Source organism: Ascaphus truei, chromosome 1, assembly GCF_040206685.1.
Source record: "Ascaphus truei isolate aAscTru1 chromosome 1, aAscTru1.hap1, whole genome shotgun sequence".
Taxonomy (NCBI): Eukaryota; Metazoa; Chordata; class Amphibia; order Anura; family Ascaphidae; genus Ascaphus; species Ascaphus truei.
The window spans coordinates 354,822,721-354,842,807 of record NC_134483.1 but is presented as its reverse complement, the minus strand read 5'-3'; the positions used below and the strand labels follow the sequence as shown (position 1 = coordinate 354,842,807).

General features: G+C 43.9%; 1 protein-coding gene across 1 annotated transcript in view; it reads right to left on the bottom strand.

Moving 5' to 3' along the window:
* STPG2 (sperm tail PG-rich repeat containing 2) overlaps positions 1-20,087 on the bottom strand; it is a 759,671-nt gene that overhangs the window by 512,826 nt on the left and 226,758 nt on the right. Inside the window, exon 11 of the mRNA XM_075609709.1 lies at positions 10,844-10,936. Within this exon, the coding sequence (XP_075465824.1) occupies positions 10,844-10,936 (93 nt within the window). The remainder of the gene's footprint in view (positions 1-10,843; positions 10,937-20,087) is intronic.

Genomic DNA, 20,087 nt, shown 5'->3' with positions numbered 1-20,087 from the left:
ACTTGCTAGCAGATGTAGTCAAATAATGCTCCTATAATGGGGAGGTATAGGGAAATACAACATAGGTTGGCCACACTGCTCAAAATAAATGAACAGTGGGACCCCAGCTAGTAATCCCAAGCATGAAAGCACTCCCCTGGAGCTAGACTAGATAACATCCATGGAAGAAAAATAATAAAGCGTACTCACACTTGGCAGTGTTGCCAGAAGTCCTGTGTTTAGCGTGCAGCTGCTAGATAGATACTGAAGGGTGTATCCCTGGAGGGGACGTGCACTGCTTTGAGGTGCATATAGAAAAAAGATGCGACGGTGGCTGGATCAGGTGCAATAAAAATACGCTTCTTTATTGAGTAACAAGACAAACAGGGTTCACATGATGCTGTAGAGGTACTCTAATGCGTTTCGGGCTCCCAGCCCTTTGTCAAAGAGTGAATAACCTCTACTACAATGCTAGTTGAAATAGGAGTCCTCTGCCGTAAGCCCCGCCCATTCCGTGATGATACACCCTTGATCATATGTCCTAGTTTGGCCAGGACAGCCCCAGATTTTCATTAAACAGCCCGGTGTCCCGACCGTTTGCTCAAAATCGTTCAAAAATCCCGGTTTTGAGCTTTCCCCAGTTTGGGCTCACTTAACAATAGCAGTGAATATATATATATAGTGCTCGAGGTAAAAACCTCCCCAAATAAAAAAGTAGGTGGGTGCTAATCATGCAATTGGTTAATCCATGCAAATGTCTTTGTTACCAATAACACACATATATACTATATGTTTGCAAAACCAGGATCTTTAATATCTGTGGTGACTCGTCAAGTCACCAAACGGTATCAGTAGTATGGATATGGGCTCTAAGAACCGTCTGATATCGTTAGTGATTGGTTAAGATAATATTTAAACAAATCTATAGTAGATCCGTCCGATTCAGATGTAGCAAATCTCAGGACACCTTCCATAGGTTTTAGATAACAATAGGCAGCGAACATTCAACCTTGTAGCATTCAAACCACTTCTGTGTATCTCTCTATTCTCAGTATGTACAAAGAAAGGTGTAGCTCAGGGGAGTGCAAACTTTTTAAGCTGCGCCCCCCTGCCAGGCTTCCCCCGGTCTCGCGCCCCCTCTCCTACCTTCCACATGCGTCAAACGACGCTCCGGGGTCGCGTAACGTCACGCTACATTACCCGTGGCGTCATTTGACGCTGCGTTGCTATGGAGACGCGTCTGAAACAAGGTAAGTTTCCTTGTTGCAGAGGCATTGAGCGATCCCCCGGCATTAAATTAAATGCCTGGGGGAAGAGCGCGGGCCCCCCAGTTTGCGCACCGCTGGTGTACCTAAACACATTGAACAGACATGTCAGTTGACACAGTATCAAGTTTGTTTGCTTGCTTCTAATGAATGCCACTTTAGGCTGTCATATACACTTGTTAGTGATCATCCTATAAACCATGGTAAGTAGTAGCTTGTAAGCTAATAGACCATAGATGGAATAGTCTAATGCCCTCAAAATGAATCCACAGTTAAAGTATACTAGCAGGTAGTTGAGAGAATAAGTTTAAATCAACTGCCATACAACCCGTTTGTGCAGTATTCGATCCGCACACTTCCTCCTGGACATCAGCGTGGTGACGTCACAAGCCGATGTATGTTTCGCAAGACAGGTGCGCGCTTTCTCAAGGGAAGGAGGAGTAACATCTCCCGTCTTTGAATGTCTTTTATGCCTCAGAAGGGGGCATGACTATAGGGTCTGGCCTATTACCAATAGGTACTCAACCGAGGCGTGCCTAGGGTGCTACGAGCAGCGAACTAAAACAAAGTATAATTTCAACAGGGAAATTACTTGAACTTTTCAGGTGGTCTCCCTGTGTCTCTGATTAAAAAACAGTCATCCATAATGGACATCATCAAACAGACTATAGCCTGTTTTATTTAGTAGTGGGGATGTCAACAGATATTGTATTCTATACAGTGACATTAAACCTCATCAGCTGATCAGAGGAATACACAGATTAACACACGATATTATGAGTTGTAAATATTTCTCCATTGCATAGGCAAGTGAGTAACATAAAATTGTGGGACAACTATTGATATATATGTCAGTTCTTATAGATAGTAATGTAGGACCTATTCGTCTGCCCCTGAGGTCAAAACGGACATCTAATTGTTAAACTGTATACCTGGATCCCCTCAATGTAAAATTGGAGTTCAAAGACTTATTCCACACAAAACGCTACTCTACATTGTAGTTGAAAGTCTATAGAAATGGAGAATACAGTATATGAACCCCTCATTGATATCAAGAGGGCTTAATGTCCCTAGCATGTAAATCCATTTACATTCCCTCTGGAAGAGCCTCTTGTCCCAATCCCCTTTCGTAGGACCCCACGGTATGTGTTCAATGCCAATGAATTTGAGAGTGTTACCTTCTCCATTGTGTTCTTCCAATACATGCTGTGCCACTGGTGTATCTACACTGTTCCTGATTGAACCAAGATGTTCTAAAATCCTGGTCTTAAACTGTCGGTGAGACTTCCCCATATACAATTTACCCCAGCAGCACACAATCAGGTATATGACACCTGTAGTGGTGCAATTAATGTAGTACCCTATTAGACAAATACCATTAAAATATTTATTTTTAAGTGATGTCATTTGTTTTAAGAAATCATTTTTTAAATGTGTTTCAACTTTTCAAAAACTGGTCATCCTAGTTAAAAGGGTAAGGCCACGTTTATATTGAGCATGACCGAGTTGGCAGCATGATCAAAATGCCATGTCTCTATGAGGTCGGCCATAAAGCGTGTGCCCAAGCACGCGATGCAGAGCGCGACCGCTGGGTCACGTGAGCGGTTTGCCCATTGAGGGCAAATCAGCTCCGTGACGTCCCACGCCCCCAACCCATCACGGCCACACCCCCGACACGCACCGTCATCACGTCCACCTAGAGGGCACAAATCGCTCCAGCTAGAGGCGCGCGTGAAGCCACTCACCCGCCATGGACGTGGCCCAATATCACGTAGTGGGGGAAAGGAAGGAAGGAAAGAAAAAGGAGAGAGGAAGGAAGTAAAGAAAGAAAGAGAAAGATGGGGGGGAAAGTAAACACAAGTTTTGGGAAAGAGATGCTTGCTTCAGATAACAAACTCAACTTTTATTTCTGAAAGAGAAAGTTACGCAATATGTTCTGCCTTTCAGAAACACATTTTCCTCCAAGAAAACCTAGTTTTACAATGTTTCAAGGGAAATAATCTTCCTATTGAAATGCAAAATTGAATATAGTAAGCCCACCATCTCTGAAGTACTTTTAAATTTGTGAATATATTTATGAAGAACATTGTTGCAATGCATTTAGTTATTATTTTGTTCTACCAGTATGTAAAAATAGCGCAGAGATGAGGAAACCCCAGTGTGGGTGAAGCAGTCTGTACATGTAATGGGCAAAAAAAAATTCCTGACATAAATAAAACTGAATCGATATGTGCATCCCAACAGCAAAGACAAAAATCTAAGAGAGTGGAAATATGTTTAGAATTTTCAGTCGAGAATAGATCACCCGACACTTTACTCTAACCTCTTGTAAATAAAGTTGTTTTGATTTGCAACAATGTTTAAATTGCATTGATTCCTCCATTATACAAAATAAAAACACTTTCTTGTCACGATTCCCAGAATAAGAAAATATTTACTTCGGGCAGTTGGTCTTTTGCACACACAAAAAATGCATACCTGTAAATTGTGAAGCCAAGTAGCCTAAACATGAAAACAAACGAAAATATGAATAGTTCTATAAAAGTCTATAAAATATTCTATTTACATTTACAGTAGCTCAATGTAGTCACAAACATGGATACTAAATCCCTTAAAGTATAGATCTGAAACCAAACGTACCGATGTTAGAGACTTTTTTTTTCTTCTTCATACAGCTTGTACAGACCCGTATTACCTTTCATTTATTTACAATAAAATGTGTTAAAAGAATTACAGAACATGCCAACCAAAAAAAGTCTGTGAGGGCTAGCCTTTATAGAGATGAATAATTGTTCCTTGGGGAAAAAGTAAAACAATTAAAATGAGTTTGTCGAAGTAGAACTAAAATGTCATTTTCGATTCTTCTGAAAAAGTATAAAATCGGATTAACTTGTACAGCTATGCTTAGCTTCGGGCGAGAACAAAGAAGTCTTATCAACTGTTGCATATGGCTGTGCCAGAGATCATTTCTGTAAAATTTATTTTATTACTTTTCACAGTTGCTTGGATGTACATTTTGTTTTGTTTAGTTAAAAAAAACTATTTCTGTTTAAAAAAAAAAAAAAATCTTATATAATGCCAAGTAATCCATTTGTATAATTTATTTTGATTTTAATTCACTAAAGATACTGAAAATACATTTAAGTATGTCTAAGTAGTAATAAAGATACTTTAGATATTCATAAAATACTGGTAATTTCTAAATGGTTACAAACATTATGTTATAAAAATATAAACCAAATAAACTATATGCATAATGCGTAAGTATCTGGATGTTTGCTAAATGCAAAAATAGATCATTGAAATATTGATAATACAAGATCAAGATCAGGCACACAGACCAGAATAAATACTCACACACATGACCAGCAGAGACTCACACTTACAAGCACAAATTCACACATACACGGACACACACTGACTGGCATAGACACACACTGACCAGCCCAGACTCACAGGCACACACTGACCAGCCCAGACTCACAGCCAGACACAGACCAGCACAGACTCGCAGACACAAACTGACCAGCACAGAAATACACTGATGAGCACAGACACACACTTCCCTCATATGGTGATTAGCACTTAATCAGACACACATACAAAAACTAACACAAACTTAAGTTGACCAACACACATTAATTGAACTTCACCAACTACCCTGCAGGAACCAACAGGAGGGGTTGTTGAGAGTACTGGCTCAGAGGAGAAGCCAAATGAGATCTTGCTGCTCACAGGCTACATCTAGGGTCAGATTTGTAACTACAGTTTCCTCTCTTTCTTAGATTTGCTGGCCCAAATCCTTCAAATCAGAATGGCTTGGAGGGAAATTGCCCTCCTGCCCCCAGGCCAGCCCGCTCATGGACCACACCTTAGCTTTTAGCTCTACTTGGAGGCAGCAGACTCCCTGCCAGAGTTCCACAACGTCCAAGAAGGCAGGTTCAGAAGGCTGCCGGTAGGCAGGCCTTTGGGTTCAGAAGCTTGCCAGGAGGCAGGGCTCCAGTTCCACAAGCCTGCAAGAAAACAGGGCTTGCCTGCAGCTTAGGACTCACACCCAGCATCAGAACCAAAGCTTCACAAGCCTGCAAGGATGCAGGAATTTACAGAACTTCATCAGCCTGCTAAGGAGGCAGGGCTGCACTACCTGCCAGTTAGTAGATTTCCAGAATTATTGCCATGCGTCAAAATGTCTGTGTAGTGGTATGCATCATAAAAAACTATTTTTTCAAAGTGCAGGTCTCCTCAAAGACAGAGATACAAAGTAGAGCTCTACTCACAAGTTCATAAAGAAGTTCTCAATTTAATGTGATAGTCAAGAACAGTGAAAAGACAACGTTTCACTTGATGAAAGGTCAATATGGGACCTGAAACGTTGTTATTCCACTGTTCTTGGCTCTCACATTAAATGAAGAACTTCATTATGAACTTGTGAGTAGAGCTCTACTTTGTATATCTGCCTTTTAGGAGACCTGCACTTTTAAGAAATACATTTGTATGCATTTAGAGTATGGACCTGTTACTGAGACTTACCTTGAGGTTGGTTAGCAGGCTTGTAATTATTTGATCAAAGGATGTAACCAAAAGTCTTCTTTGTCTTACAGACCTAGGTTTCACTATGTATATTTATTTCCCCATTTATTGTTAGCCCAATGGGAGAAGAGCAGGGATTCACTTTCTGTTTTTTCACATATGTATGGCCAATCTTTTCACCAGCAGCATGCTCTTTACAAGGAGAAGCGCGGTGAAATATATATATCTACTATATATTTCTGAAAGCACTGTATGTTTGTCTGCATGGCCTGTGTCCCTTGGGCCAATCGCATTGCACCTTTGGCCTGTCACTCCGCCTCAGGCCATGCCCGCCCCCACACACCTCTCATTGGCCTGCTGCCAACACCACTGCCACACTGTCCCACCCCTCACTGACTCTCATTGGCCTGCGGCCAACACCACTGCCACACTGTCCCACCCCTCAGTGAGCTTTGGGAACGCTTCAAAGCACCTAACCCTCACTGCTCTGGAAGATTTGGGAACGCTACACACCACCTAATCCTCACAGCTCTGGGACCACGCTTCAAAGCAATGAACCCTCACTGCTCTGGGGCCACGCTTCATAGCTCTCAACCCACAAAACCCTCACCGCCTGCTACCACAGAGCTGCGTAATCAGGTACAGAATCTGAACTATATAAACATTGCTTTCAGCACTCCAACATTACACACGCTCACACAACACCGCACGATCACCTCCACACACCGCACGAACACGCAGCGCATACCGACGGACACTGCCTCTTCAAAACACCCCCCTCGACCACCACCCCCTCCCACACTAATGCAGACCACGACCGCACGCCACAGCTCTCCCGCTACCGCAGCCCCTTCCCCCCCACCCGAACAGCCAACGCACGCAGCTCCTCCGGAGCCCGCAAAAACCACACACACCATTAACCTCTCCCCCCCCCACCCCCCTCCCGAGACCACTATCATACTTACATACCCACCGGACAACGCACGCAGCTACTCCGGAGCCCGCCAAAACCACCCACACACACCATTAACCTCTCCCCCCCCCCTCCAGAGACCACTATCATACTTACATAACCACCGGACAACGCACGCAGCTACTCCGGAGCCCGCCAAAACCACCCACACACACCATTAACCTCTCCCCCCCCCCTCCAGAGACCACTATCATACTTACATAAACACCGGACAACGCACGCAGCTACTCCGGAGCCCGCAAAAACCACACACACACACACACCATTAACCTCTCCCCCCCCCCTCCAGAGACCACTATCATACTTACATACCCACCGGACAACGCACGCAGCTACTCCGGAGGCCGCAACAACCACAAACACACACCATTAACCTCTCCCCCCCCCCCTTCCCTGACCACTATCATACTTACATAACCACAGGACAACGCACGCAGCTACTCCGGAGCCCGCCAAAACCACCCACACACACCATTAACCTCTCCCCCCCCCCCCTCCCCAGACCACTATCAGACTTACATAAACACCGTACAACGCACGCAGCTACTCCGGAGCCCGCCAAAACCACCCACACACACCATTAACCTCTCACCCCCCCCACCCTCCCCAGACCACTATCAGACTTACATAAACACCGGACAACGCACGCAGCTACTCCGGAGGCCGCAAAAACCACACACACACACACACCATTAACCTCTCCCCCCCCCCACCTCCCGAGACCACTATCATACTTACCTACCCACCGGACAATGCACGCAGCTACTCCGGAGGCCGCAAAAACCACACACACACACACCATTAACCTCTCCCCCCCCCCCCTACCGAGACCACTATCAGACTTACATAAACACCGGACAACGCACGCAGCTACTCCGGAGGCCACAAAAACCACACACACACACACCATTAACCTCTCCCCCCCCCTCCCGAGACCACTATCATACTTACAAAACCACCGGACAACGCACGCAGCTACTCCGGAGCCCCAAACACATTTTTCAATAATATTACATAACATTGACATGACATTACAAGTTTCAAATACAACATTTATACATACTTATTCACAGTTCACATCCCGGGCAACGCCGGGTCTCTCAGCTAGTATATATATAAAAACGAGAAGAAAGGAAGCGCCCGATCCTAGTGTAATATGAAAAATACGCAATTTAATGTTCCCATTAAAAGTCCAACAAATTTAAACTCACAAACAAAAATGATAAATCAAGCATGTACTGTAATGAGTAATACTCATTCACCAGACGCCAGACATCACCGCTCTGCTTGCACGCCTAACTCCCACATGCAGTCCCCGCTTTCTTTCGTCTCGTTTTTGTAGATCTACTGGGAGGTCGTTGGTTCCATATAGAGAGCTGCCAGTATCCTGATTAGTGGGCCATCATCACATTTCATGTGCATTTCAACCGGACTATTTTTATATGGTTTTTTTGGACTTTAATTTAATATTTTTTATTCAAGTTCTTTGTTTGTCCTCATATTTTTATTCATTTTCAATTTATTATTTTTTTTTATATATTTATCGAGTCACTAGTCTCACATTGTTTATAACATTTAATTATTGTATTTTATTCATTTTTTATTTATTTTATTTATAATTGTGTGTCATTTATAAACTAGACCATCATTTTTGTTATAATACCACAGTGACCCATTTATAGGGGTCTAAATCAGCTAATTATTACACTACTGCAGTTGAGACAGATACTTAGGGGCGCAGTCTTTTTGTTTGTATAATTATATATAATACGTCCCTGAGGAAGGTCACTGTATGATGACCGAAACGTTGGATGCAGTGCCTATGTATTTGTCTTGAATACATCTACTTTGGATTTCCCTGACTGTGTGCTGTCTCGTTTTTCCTGGATCCCCATCTGGTAAAATATTTTTCTGTGTATGTGCATATATGGGATAAGCATCAGTGAATAATCTGTTTTCAGTGTGCCAACTGTTCTTTATTTTTATTTTTTTAATATATATATATATATATATATATATATATATATATATATATATATATATATATATATATATATACACACACAAATTTTACCAGCACTCAGTAATGGGAATAAAAATGAATATGCAGGCTAATATATGTAGTGATAAAGTGTATGCTGAAACATACTGTATAAACCAATGGAAGGCTGCTCAACAAGGAATAACTAAATCAAAAACAACATGTGAAAACAAAACTGTGAGCTCAAACACTCCTAAGATATATATAATAACAATGTAATAATTGAATGACTGGTGATAGGACAGAACTAAAGGTAACAATGATATATAAAATAAACACATATAAACACAAATACAAATAATACAGGTAGCTGCAGCAAATATGGGGTTAACCCTGAGAAGTTGAATCAGTCTGTATTAAATCCAGTAATGTAATGTGCCATATAAATCCTTCTTAGAGCAAGTAGGGATGGGACTCCAAACTGGAATTTGGAGTCCCATACCTACTTGCTCTAAGGAGGATTTGTATGGCACATTACATTACTGGATTTAATATAGACTGATTCAGACTGATTGAACTTCTCAGGGTTAACTCCCTATTTGCTGCAGCAACCTCCATTATTTTTAAATGTGTTTATATGTGTTTATTTTATATAGGATTGTCATGGTTACCTTTAGTTCTGTCCTATCACTAGCCATTTAATTATTAAATTGTTATTATACTGTATATATCTTAGGAGTGTGCGCTCACAGTTTTTGTATATATATATATATATATATATATATATATATATATATATATATATATATATATATATATATATAAAACAACAGAGGAAAAGCAACCTTTAAATAGCACACGGACATAGATGGAAGTGTAACAAAATAAATTTATTGAAGTGAATAAAACAGGGGATAAGGTTAAAAGGTGAGGGGGGCTCAACACTACCTAGACAATGTGGACCTGGAGGCAAGGGTCTAAATTAAGATCCAAAGCAAGACATGAACAGGACACAGGTGGCTTTGTCTAAGCACACCTGTGTGACAATCAACCTACACTGAGATCTTGTGACCACATAAAAAATTATTACCATATAATTAATGCAATGGTTACATAGTGTGGGTACACAAGTTATAAAGGTAACAGAGTGAAAAATATGTCACCGCTCAGTATGTAGATGTCACGGGCAGAAAGGTAGGTCAAAACTCCATGTCAGGTGTAAAAAGGTAGGGGCCCCCCTCAGCAAGACTCCCACTCCTACTTTATATGACTTATTTACAGGTGTTTTGGACACAACTTATTTAAGTGTAGAGCGATATTTCTGTGTGTCACAATATATATATATATATATATATTTATTTATTTTTGCAGGATGACTGTGGTTAGTGAGAAGGCAACACAATTCTACTGGTGAAATATTATGGTGGTGGTTTTATTTGCCCAAAAATATAACAAAACAGTGAGTGCTCAGTCCCTTTAAGTAAAACAAAACATAAACCAAACACCTATCCCCGTTAGGGGAACTAACTAAACAAAAGTTCAGTCAATCTACCTGGCTGGCTAGCTAAACTAGACCAGACCAACAATATTCTGTAACACCACTTGGCTCCTTACCTGGGAGCTTTATTCCCCTTGGGACAGCAGAAATATGAGCAGCCTGTGTCTGTCTGTCTGTCTGTCTGTCTGTCACCTCTTCTCTGTCCTCTCTCAGTGTCTGAGAGAGACTGCTGCCCCAGGGGCATTTCCTCTTTTAAAAGCAGGTGATTTTACTTAATTAGGATCACCTGTGGACTGCCTAATCAGTGGGGTTAACTCCTCACATACTGGAAAACAGGCATTCTGCCACCTCCTAATAAGGTATACAGAGTCTATGACTGTCACAATATATATATATTTTTTTACTTTTACGTATAAGTGACATTGTATATCGTCAAGACATTGTAACGATACAACAGTTCAAATAGAACGAGATTTTCAATGAGGTTTGTTCTTGGGACCCCATTACATAACTACATAGACCCATAGTCTATTCTCCTTTTTATATTCAAACGGTGTAAACATCCGATTAATAGAGGATACAAGATCAAGATATAACCGAGTATAAATGTACTTTACCTTTGCAACTATCTGTGTAGTTAGTCTTTCTGTTCCAGATGAAAACACTGAGGATGTTTGTTGCTTGTATGATTCCACAATTTTATCTTTGACCTAAAATATATACATATAAAAAGAAAGAGAGTTACACAGAACTATTCATTAAAATGATGGGGCTATGTACAGTATAAAGAAAAAAAAATTGAAAACCATTTAAAAGTGTTCGTTGCGTCAACAAAATCAATTTCTCACCTAAAATCCATTAGCGGCATGTGTTGGTATGTCATTTGTCATGTTCTTATTCATGTTACAGTTTCTTATTCTTTGTATGCCGTGTGTCATGTTCATACATATGAATGCATTAAGAATTACTTGTGTCTACTTGTATTTGTCTGTTACGCCAAGAAAAACTTGACAATTTCGATACATTTATAGCACACAAAAGTGGCGCATTCCTTGAAGTTTAATATTACAAACTGTATCATTTACATGTGTGTCACAGACAAGATCCTACCTCCACCGCCAACTCTGCTATATAGTCATTTTATTCTTAGTGAAAAATAAGTTAATGTACACACTGCACAACACATAAAAATTGGTTTTATACAATGGCGCACAGAGACGCATTAACTTACAGCCGCTCTTTATACATTGCCCCCAAAATGTTTTCAATAATTCTTACAAAACTTTGCACCATTTGAAGCACGCCAGGAATACTTTAGACTTAACAACACATACAGCCTGAGACAGAAGTGCAATATGTCACGAACTGAGGAAACATTTACTGCATAGTTAACGTATTTCTGATTTCACATAATTGTCCGATCACGCTTGATTATGCGGCAGCTGTGCAGTCACATGACTTGGATTCCTGCCTATGGGAGTGAACGATCGGGGTATATGCCCACTGATGATGTAATCAGTCTGTGCTGTTATCTTCTCTGGAGACTTGTGGACTCATTCAGCATTCCCTAACAGCAGGAAACAGCGAGAGACAGAGCGAGACCGAAAATTATCGTTTTTTGCTTCACACACTATGGACTTTACGGTTTGACTATATATTTTTTGCGCAGCAGCTTACATTCTCTTGCTGGATCTGGACATTATTTACTGAGCCTGTGTTTTTTTTCATTTATTTCGGTATTTTCCATGTTTTGGGTTTTGCATTTTGCATAGTCTGTTGGGGACACAGGGTCTAGGGAAATACCTTTGGTCCTTCTGGACCTGAGGGAACGGACCTGAGGAAGAGGTCTTCACCCCGAAATGTTGCCCCCCTAATTACCCTCCTCCATTTCCCCCCCCCACACACCTTTTCCCATTGTGGTTTTCCTTGTCCTTTTTTCCCTTCCCCTGTGTTTTCCCCGCACCACTTTATTTAGGGTCCATTTTTATTGCCCGCATGTGTGACATTGTTCCAAGTTATTATATATTTTTGTCATATTACATTTTCATTTTGGCATATTCCTTGTTTGACATTTTCTAAAGAGTCAGAGTGCTGGGATACTTTGTTGTATTAGCTTGAAAAGAACATATACCTCCTCTGCGCTGGGCCTTCTCTGCTCTTCTCTCCTGTAGACGCTAATCCATGTGGATGCATAGAGCAATGAGATCCTCTAAATCTGCAAGACGTTCCAGAATGGCGAGCTCTCCGCAAGGTCTTGCCTAAACACTGCTACCAGTTATTCAGCGTTCCATTCGATCTCTGCGGCAAGAGTCCGGAATTCAACTGCGTAGCGGGCCACCATTCGACTGCCTTGACATATATGCAGGAGGGAAGAGGAAGCCGTTACCTAACATCCTGGAGTATCGAAGACCCTTTGGAGCTACCGTGTAAACAGAGATAAGTTACTCGTGAGGTCCGGTGATTGCTCCCAGATAGGGGATGCCCACACCAAGGCATCATCAGTTAACAAGGACATGATTTATGCAACTTTTGAATGCTGAGACACAAAACGAGAAGGAGTAAGTTCAAATTTAATAGAACATTGGTTTAAAATCCCACGTCAGCCAAGGGAGTCTCCGCCATAGCGATTAAGCATAGGGAGTCAAGGTTTGGAGGTGCCATGGGTAGAACTGGGTTCCGGGACAGCCACTGCAGGGGGAGCAGGATTAATTGCTGAATGCTGCAACTGGACAGTGGATTGTACCATGGCCTGGATCTGATCCATGTGTTTGTTGTTCTGATCTAGGTACTGTTGCAGTTTGTCGAACATGGTGGCATGCAGGGCCAGGACTCGACCCACCTCAGCTGGGTCCATGGTTGTGGGGCTGAGCATACAGTAACGGATGCTCCCAACAAACCGTACGGGACCTCGAGGCAGAGAAGGGGATTTGTAAACACCGACCTATAGCCGAGAGGCAACATCAGGTGTGCAGGTTTGTCATTTTGTAGCTGGGCCAGGGTTGGAGAGGTACTGTCAGGGCCACTGAGAGGGGTGGGACAGCTGGAGCTGGTGTCCCGGGCCCACTGGCTGGGGGGGGCCCGACCTCTAGCCAGACCCTGCTGCCGGTCACGGCCGGGCCCCGGCTCTCAGCAACCAGGACCTTTCCTCTCTCTGTCCCACGCCGTCGAGCTTCCACTGCCGGTGCGCAACGGGGCTAACTGACGTCAGCGCGGCAGAAGTAAGCTTGGCCCAGCTTTCGGCGCTCCACATGCTGACGTCAGAGAGCCCACATCGCGCGCTGGCAGTGGAAGCTCGGCGGCATGTGACAGAGAGGAAAGGTCCTGCAGGCAGCTGAGTCGGGGCCCGGTCGCAACAAGGCAGCAAGGCCTGGTCAGAGGTCAGTGGAAATTTGCAGCACGGCCAGCGGACCCCATAGACACAGGGCCCAGTCTGACCCAAGGTACTGTAAGTCTGTATTTTTATACAGAATGTATTGGGGGCTTGGGGGTATTTTTATATGAGTTGGGGTCTTTTTTATATGTATTGGCGAGTTTTTTTATATGGACTGGGCTCTTTTTTAGATGTATTCATGTCGTAGACAGGTCTGCAGCACAAGTGATATTCTTTATTGGATGTGTGTGTGTGTGTGTGTGTGTGTGTGTGTGTGTGTGTGTGTGTGTGTGTGTGTGTGTGTGTGTGTGTGTGTGTGTGTGTGTGTGTGTGTGTGTGTGTGTGTGTGTGTGTGTGTGTGTGTGTATTTGGGGGTGGGAAGTATTTTGCATTGGGGGTGGCAAGTTTTTTGGTATATATTTTGTGGGGGGGAATTGTGTGAGGGGGGAGTGAATGAGTGAACGTGGGGTAATTGACGGAGGGAGAGGAGACGGGGTGAGTGAGGAAAAGAGGTAGAGGAGTATGGAAAAGAGGGAGTAAGAGTGAGACGCAGGGGAGAGAAATACATGTGAGGCGGGGGGCAGGGATTGTGTGAGCTTGGGGTAATTGATGGAGGAGGGTAGAGTGAGAGGTGAGATGGAGAGAAATATATAGAAAGAGGGAGGGAAAAAGAAGGGGCTCACGAGGTGTGAAATGGGGCTCGCAACATTGCTGACAGGGGGAGGTGGGGGGCCCGGTCAGAAATGGGTCAGAACATGTCCTCGGCCCCGGGAAATCTGTCTGCGGCCCTGGGTAAGGTAATAGATATACTTGAAGTAATCAAGAGTAGGCGATTGGAGGTTAGTTGAGGTCACTTAGCCGAGGTTGAGGGTAGTAGAAAGTAGAGTGGTAGGTATTCAAGCCGAGGTCCAGGGTTACAGAGGTCCAGGAGGTAGAGTAGAGATCCTTGGTAGAAGTATCTAGAAAGCAAGACAAAGTACAGCAAGGCAAGACCATCGAGGCAATGCATGGCAAGCAGAAGTTTGTTGACAGCCCTTTGTTACTAGGAAAGTACTACTATGGTCAGCTGATTTGCAGAAGGAATCAGTGAGCATTTAAAGGATGGGTAGCGAATCGGATGAGAGGCTGCAAGACTGCATAATCAACTATTACAAGGATAAACCTGTGTCCTTTCGCAGAAGGTTCTAGAGGTCCTACCAAGTCTACCACAATTCTCTCAAAGGGAACTGACACCAAGGGTAGAGGAACCAAAGGGGCTGGTTTTTGTCCTTTTGGACTAGTTAGTTGGCACTCCGGACATGCTGCACATAGTTTAGCAATATCACTATGCATCCCTGGCCAATAGAATCGGGATGAAATACGGTCCAATGTTTTATCCCTGCCCAGGTGACCACCCCAAGGGACAGTATGGGCTAGAGTGAACACAGATTTAACAAACGCCTTGGGAACCAATATCTGTCTGGTGACCTCCCCTGTTTGTGTCTGCCTATTCACCCTATATAGGATATCATTTGATAGCTCAAAATGGGGGAATACTATCACCCCCTGTGCATCTACAATCTACTCATCAATTTTCACCACCTTGTCATACTGTCTAGTAAGGACTGGGTCTTCCCTTTGCTTCTGGCGAAAGTCAGGGAGGCACAGGTCTGGTAAATCTCCAGGGCCCATATCCCCCTCCCTCTGGCCATCCCAAGCCATCACTTGTGACCTCTGACTACTAGAATGGTCACCTTGAGACACAGATTTCTGCAACCAGTCCTGTTTGTCCGAGCATCTTTGCTTCCGAGTCTTTAGAACCCGGTGTCTACTGGGAAAAAGGTCTGACGAGAAGGGGAACAGTTTTTCAGGGTTCTCCTGAGCCCTAGAAGGAGGCTCCTCGTAAAAGACTGGGGCCATTAGGTCCGAAAAGAAAGGCCAGTCCCGACCGAGCACAACAGGGGCAGGGAGATAAGGAGCGACTCCTACTTCGAGGTAAGCCTCCTGACCTTTTACCTGTAGCCGGATTTTGGCCGTCGGATAGCGTTTTACATCGCCGTGTATACATTCTATGCTCCATAGGGAGTCAAAAGAACACACGTTAGGCGGTAACAGTTCCTGGAGGACCAGAGTTTTCCAAGAGCCCGAATCTACAAGGGCCTGGACGGTTTTTCCCCCAATTAGGGCTGGAAGTAGTCAGGGCTTGTAATTTTCTCTAGTAAAGGCCGAGGCGACGGTTCTGCTGAATGAACAATCCATCTGTGGACAGTCCACATACCGGTGGCCTTGTTCTCCACAGGCGGAACATGGAGAGGGTTCCCTCGCAGGAGGGGGCTGTGGATAGCGCTCCGCTGGACCGGTTACTGGAGACCAGGCATCTGGTGGGTCCTGTGGGCTACGTCCTCGGAAGTTCCTCTCATTTTGCGACGAGCCGACATCCGGCAGGAGATGAGGGTCTCGGCGGGGACCAGCATTTGGACTCCGTCCTTGCTGGAACGACTGCTCCTTCTGTTGGACTTGGCGGTTGCGTATGGATGGGCCGTAGGTTTCCCATTGATCCGACCTCCCTCTTTGGGCGTCCGCAAGTGCCGGTGGAGTGGGGTCCAGGACACTAGCCTGCTGCTCAGCCCCAAGGAAGTTCTCTACGAGTCGGACCGCCAAAGCTAGGGTTTCAGCAGCATGGCATTGTATCCACGAGCGTGCGGAAGGGGGTATTATTTGAAGAAATTGTTCCAAAACCACCTGCTCCAGAATTGCCTCCTTAGTGCACTCCTCGGGTTGTATCCAGCGCGTACACAAGTCCAATCATTGCTGAGCGAGGACCCGGGGTCTCATCTTAGCGGTGTACTTCATGTTCCGGAACTGCTGCGGGTAGTTCTCTGGGGTCAGACCTAAGCGATCCAGTATGGCAGCTTTTACAGCGATCTGTAGCCCAGCCCTGAGCTTCGGCAACTCTTTCAAATGTCAGTAAAAAAGCCTCTTGATCCTCGTTCGGTGCCATTTTCCTCAGGAGTATCAGGGGTCTGTTTGCAAGTTCTGGACTGACAGACCCTTGGAAATGGGTCAGCAGCTTGGCAATCTGCTCATCTTGTGCTGCCTGTAGTCTTTCATCTCTCTCCGCTTGCAGCCGGGCCTGCTCCTGCAATAACTGTCCCTGCTGTCTGGTCTGCTCGCACAGAAACTCTTTCAACATTTCTTCCATTCTTGTGTGTGTGTGTGTGGCCCTTTAACTGCAGGAGCCTTTTGAAAAATCCCAGGACTTCTGAACACCATATGTTTCATGGTACATGCAACTACACACGCGGGTTTCTTGGCAAGGCTTATTTATTTAGCCTTAAAAGATATACAGCACACAAAAACAAAAATAGCTTTTCATCAGCAAACAAAAGAAAACATGGCTTTTCATCAGCAAACAAAAGAAAATGGCTTTTTCTTCAGCAGACCAAACAAAACAGTTTCTCTTTAGCAGACAGTCCAGGGAACATCCTGAGGGTGAGGCCCCAAGAATTGCTGTAACCACTCTGTGAGCTGTGTATGCTGAACATCTGCAATGTGTATAATAAAGTGTGTTCCTGTTCATCTATAACTTCCTGCCTGATACTGCAATCTATCAGGGGGGAGGGCAAAGAAGTTCTCCTGTAGAGATTGTCCCTCCCTGGACCTCCACTAACTAAACCAAATATACCTTTAACTTTATATAACGTTTTGTTTAGTGGACTTCTCTTTTTTTCTGACAGAAAGTAATTATGTATCTGGTGTTTAGATCAATATAAATGTCTTTTGTGACTAGCACCCCGCTCACCTCGGAAAAACCCTTCTCTCTTCTCAGGAACCCTACTGCTTTAAGATCTTTGAGTGTCTCTCTTTTCTTTTCCCAATTTCTATGCGCATCTTTCAAGTTTCCCTGTTTAACCGTCATACAGTATGTAACAATCTAAACTTGTCGTCTGGTACAGAGGTGCGCAAACTTTTGGTGCTGTGCCTCCCTGCCTACTCTCCCCCAGTGTTCGCACCCCACCCCCTTACCTTTGTGCCAGCGTCAAATGATGCCACGTTGCCATGGCGACACATCACCGGAAGCCAGCTGAATCAAAGTAAGTGAGTTACAGAGGCCTTGCACAGTCCCCTGGCATTTCATTTAAATGCCTTGGGGAAGAATGCGGGGCCTCTGTAACCACCGCGCCCCCACCAAAAAAATTACGCGCCCCCCAGTTTGCGCACCCCTGGTATAGTACCTAGATTCAAACATTATCCTTATTCATTATCACATGAAGGCCAATGTCTCACATCCACCACCAGTTTAAGTTCTTTCAAATCTAAGGCTGTCTCACATTTTAATCTGGTCTGTAACTGTTTCATACGCTCATAATATATATTTTCTTTAACTGTGCACGCAATGTCTTGTATATAATGTATAACCTGCTCATTTATGTAACTGGATCTGTAACCATGTATTATTTGTCTTAACTCTGTGCCCAGGACATACTTGAAAACGAGAGGTAACTCTCAATGTATTAATTCCTGGTAATATATTTTTTAAATAAATAAAATAATGTCCGGAATCAAAAATCAACATTATATAAAGGATACGCTCATGTCATCGCTTTAAGATTGTCCTTTGTGAAATGTTCAGCATTTATCCGTGAGATTGAATTGTTATTGAGTGTACATATTTGGCATTGCTTTCTCTGTTGTCTGGTTCCTCTCTTTCATTCCTGTCTGCTCTACGATGTTGGTGTCTCACTGCTTCCACGTATGCCTCCGCTTCCACATGTGAAGGAAACACTTTTGTGCCAGATTCAGTGAAAATCCTTTAAGTGGCAGGCTACGTTAGCGAGAACTTTTAATCTTTAAAGAGACCTTGTACCTTTGTACAGACCTTCCTGAATTCCCTCCATTTCTGGGACGCTATGATTGAGTAATCCTGAAAAATCAGGATCTTTTTGCCCTCGTATGATATCTCAGCCATTTCGTTATATGCTCTTAGAATTGTTTTGCATTTCTGTGAATTTAAATCTGTGCGCCAGGGGTGTAGCTATAGCCTGTTCAGCCCGGGCAAAGCCCGGGTGTCCACACTCTTGGGGGGACAAGAATGCAATGACATTGGAAGCTCTGCGTGGGACAGAGTGAGAAGCCTGCAGCAGAGGAGAGCTGGGCCTGCGGCAACTGCTTTGTGTGTATTTATTATGTATTGGGGAGGGAGAAACTGTATTTATTATGTGTAGCGGTCATGTAAAATGGTTACAGTCATCTCTCCTGCTGACAGTAAGGCCTGGTAAGTTGTGGGCATGCCAGCAGTAATTATGGAGGTTTGCCCTCACACCCTGGTGAGGTGCCCTATGTATGGATGGGAGTGGTCACAGGCTCTGACTCCATGGTTAGTGATGTCAGAGGTGTGTCAGCTTCCAGAGTGTACATAAGGCACAGCACTGAGCCAAAGTTAGTTGTGTAAGGCGTGTTGCTGGAGGAGGAGTAAGCGTAGGAGCAGTTAAGAGTTATGTTATAGTAGCTGAATAAGAAGACTGTGTCCAGGGACCTGGCACAGAGTAAAGACATATCGGCTGGGATAGGGAATCCCTATTTAAGGAGAACTACACCTTGTAAAGGGAAGTGCTGTGACAATGGAGGGCTAATACACCCCATTGTGGAGGGCAGCATAGCCCACCGTCCAATAAAGATGCTCTTAATTACAAACCCTCTCGTGTACATGTGTGAAGTGATTGTACAGAGAGGAGCACCACCGAGGAGTTCCTCGCCAGGACCATCCCCAAGTGACCGAAGGGACCCTGATGAGGTGGAGGCGCTGCACTGGATATAGGTAGGACTCAGCACACTACCTCAGCTGCCTGTCTGGACGGGTCCTCCCCATACACCATCATGCGGGAGACTCAGGAGTCCTGTTGCCAACAGGTGCTCCACCAGACACTATCACACTGTAATGGGGACCGGTTAGACCACAGGGGCCAATGTGAGATTGGGTGGGTCAGGCCGGTTCACATATGATTTTCACATATGTATTTGGGGAGGGGGGTGTATTTATTATGTATTGGTGAGGGGGGGTGTATTTATTATGTACTGGGGAGGAAGGGTGCATTTATTATGTATTGGGGAGAGGGGTATTTATTATGTATTGAGTAGGTGGGTGTATTTATTATGTATTGGGGAGGGGGTGTATTTTTTATGTATTGGGGAGGGGGTGTATTTTTATTTTTTATTGGGGAGGGGTTGTATTTTTATTATGTATTGGAGACGGGGGTGTATTTTTGTTATGTAGTGGGTAGGGTTAGTGTATTTATTATATATTAGGGAGAGGGGTGTATTTATTATGTATTGGGGAGGGAGTATTTATTATGCATTGGGAGGGGGGTGTATTTTTATTTTGTATTGGGGAGGGGGTGTATTTTTATTATGTATATTGGGAGGGGGTGTATTTTTTATTATGTATTGGGGAGGTGGTGTATTTTTTATTATGTATTGGGGAGGGGGGTGTATTTTTTATTATGTATTGGGTG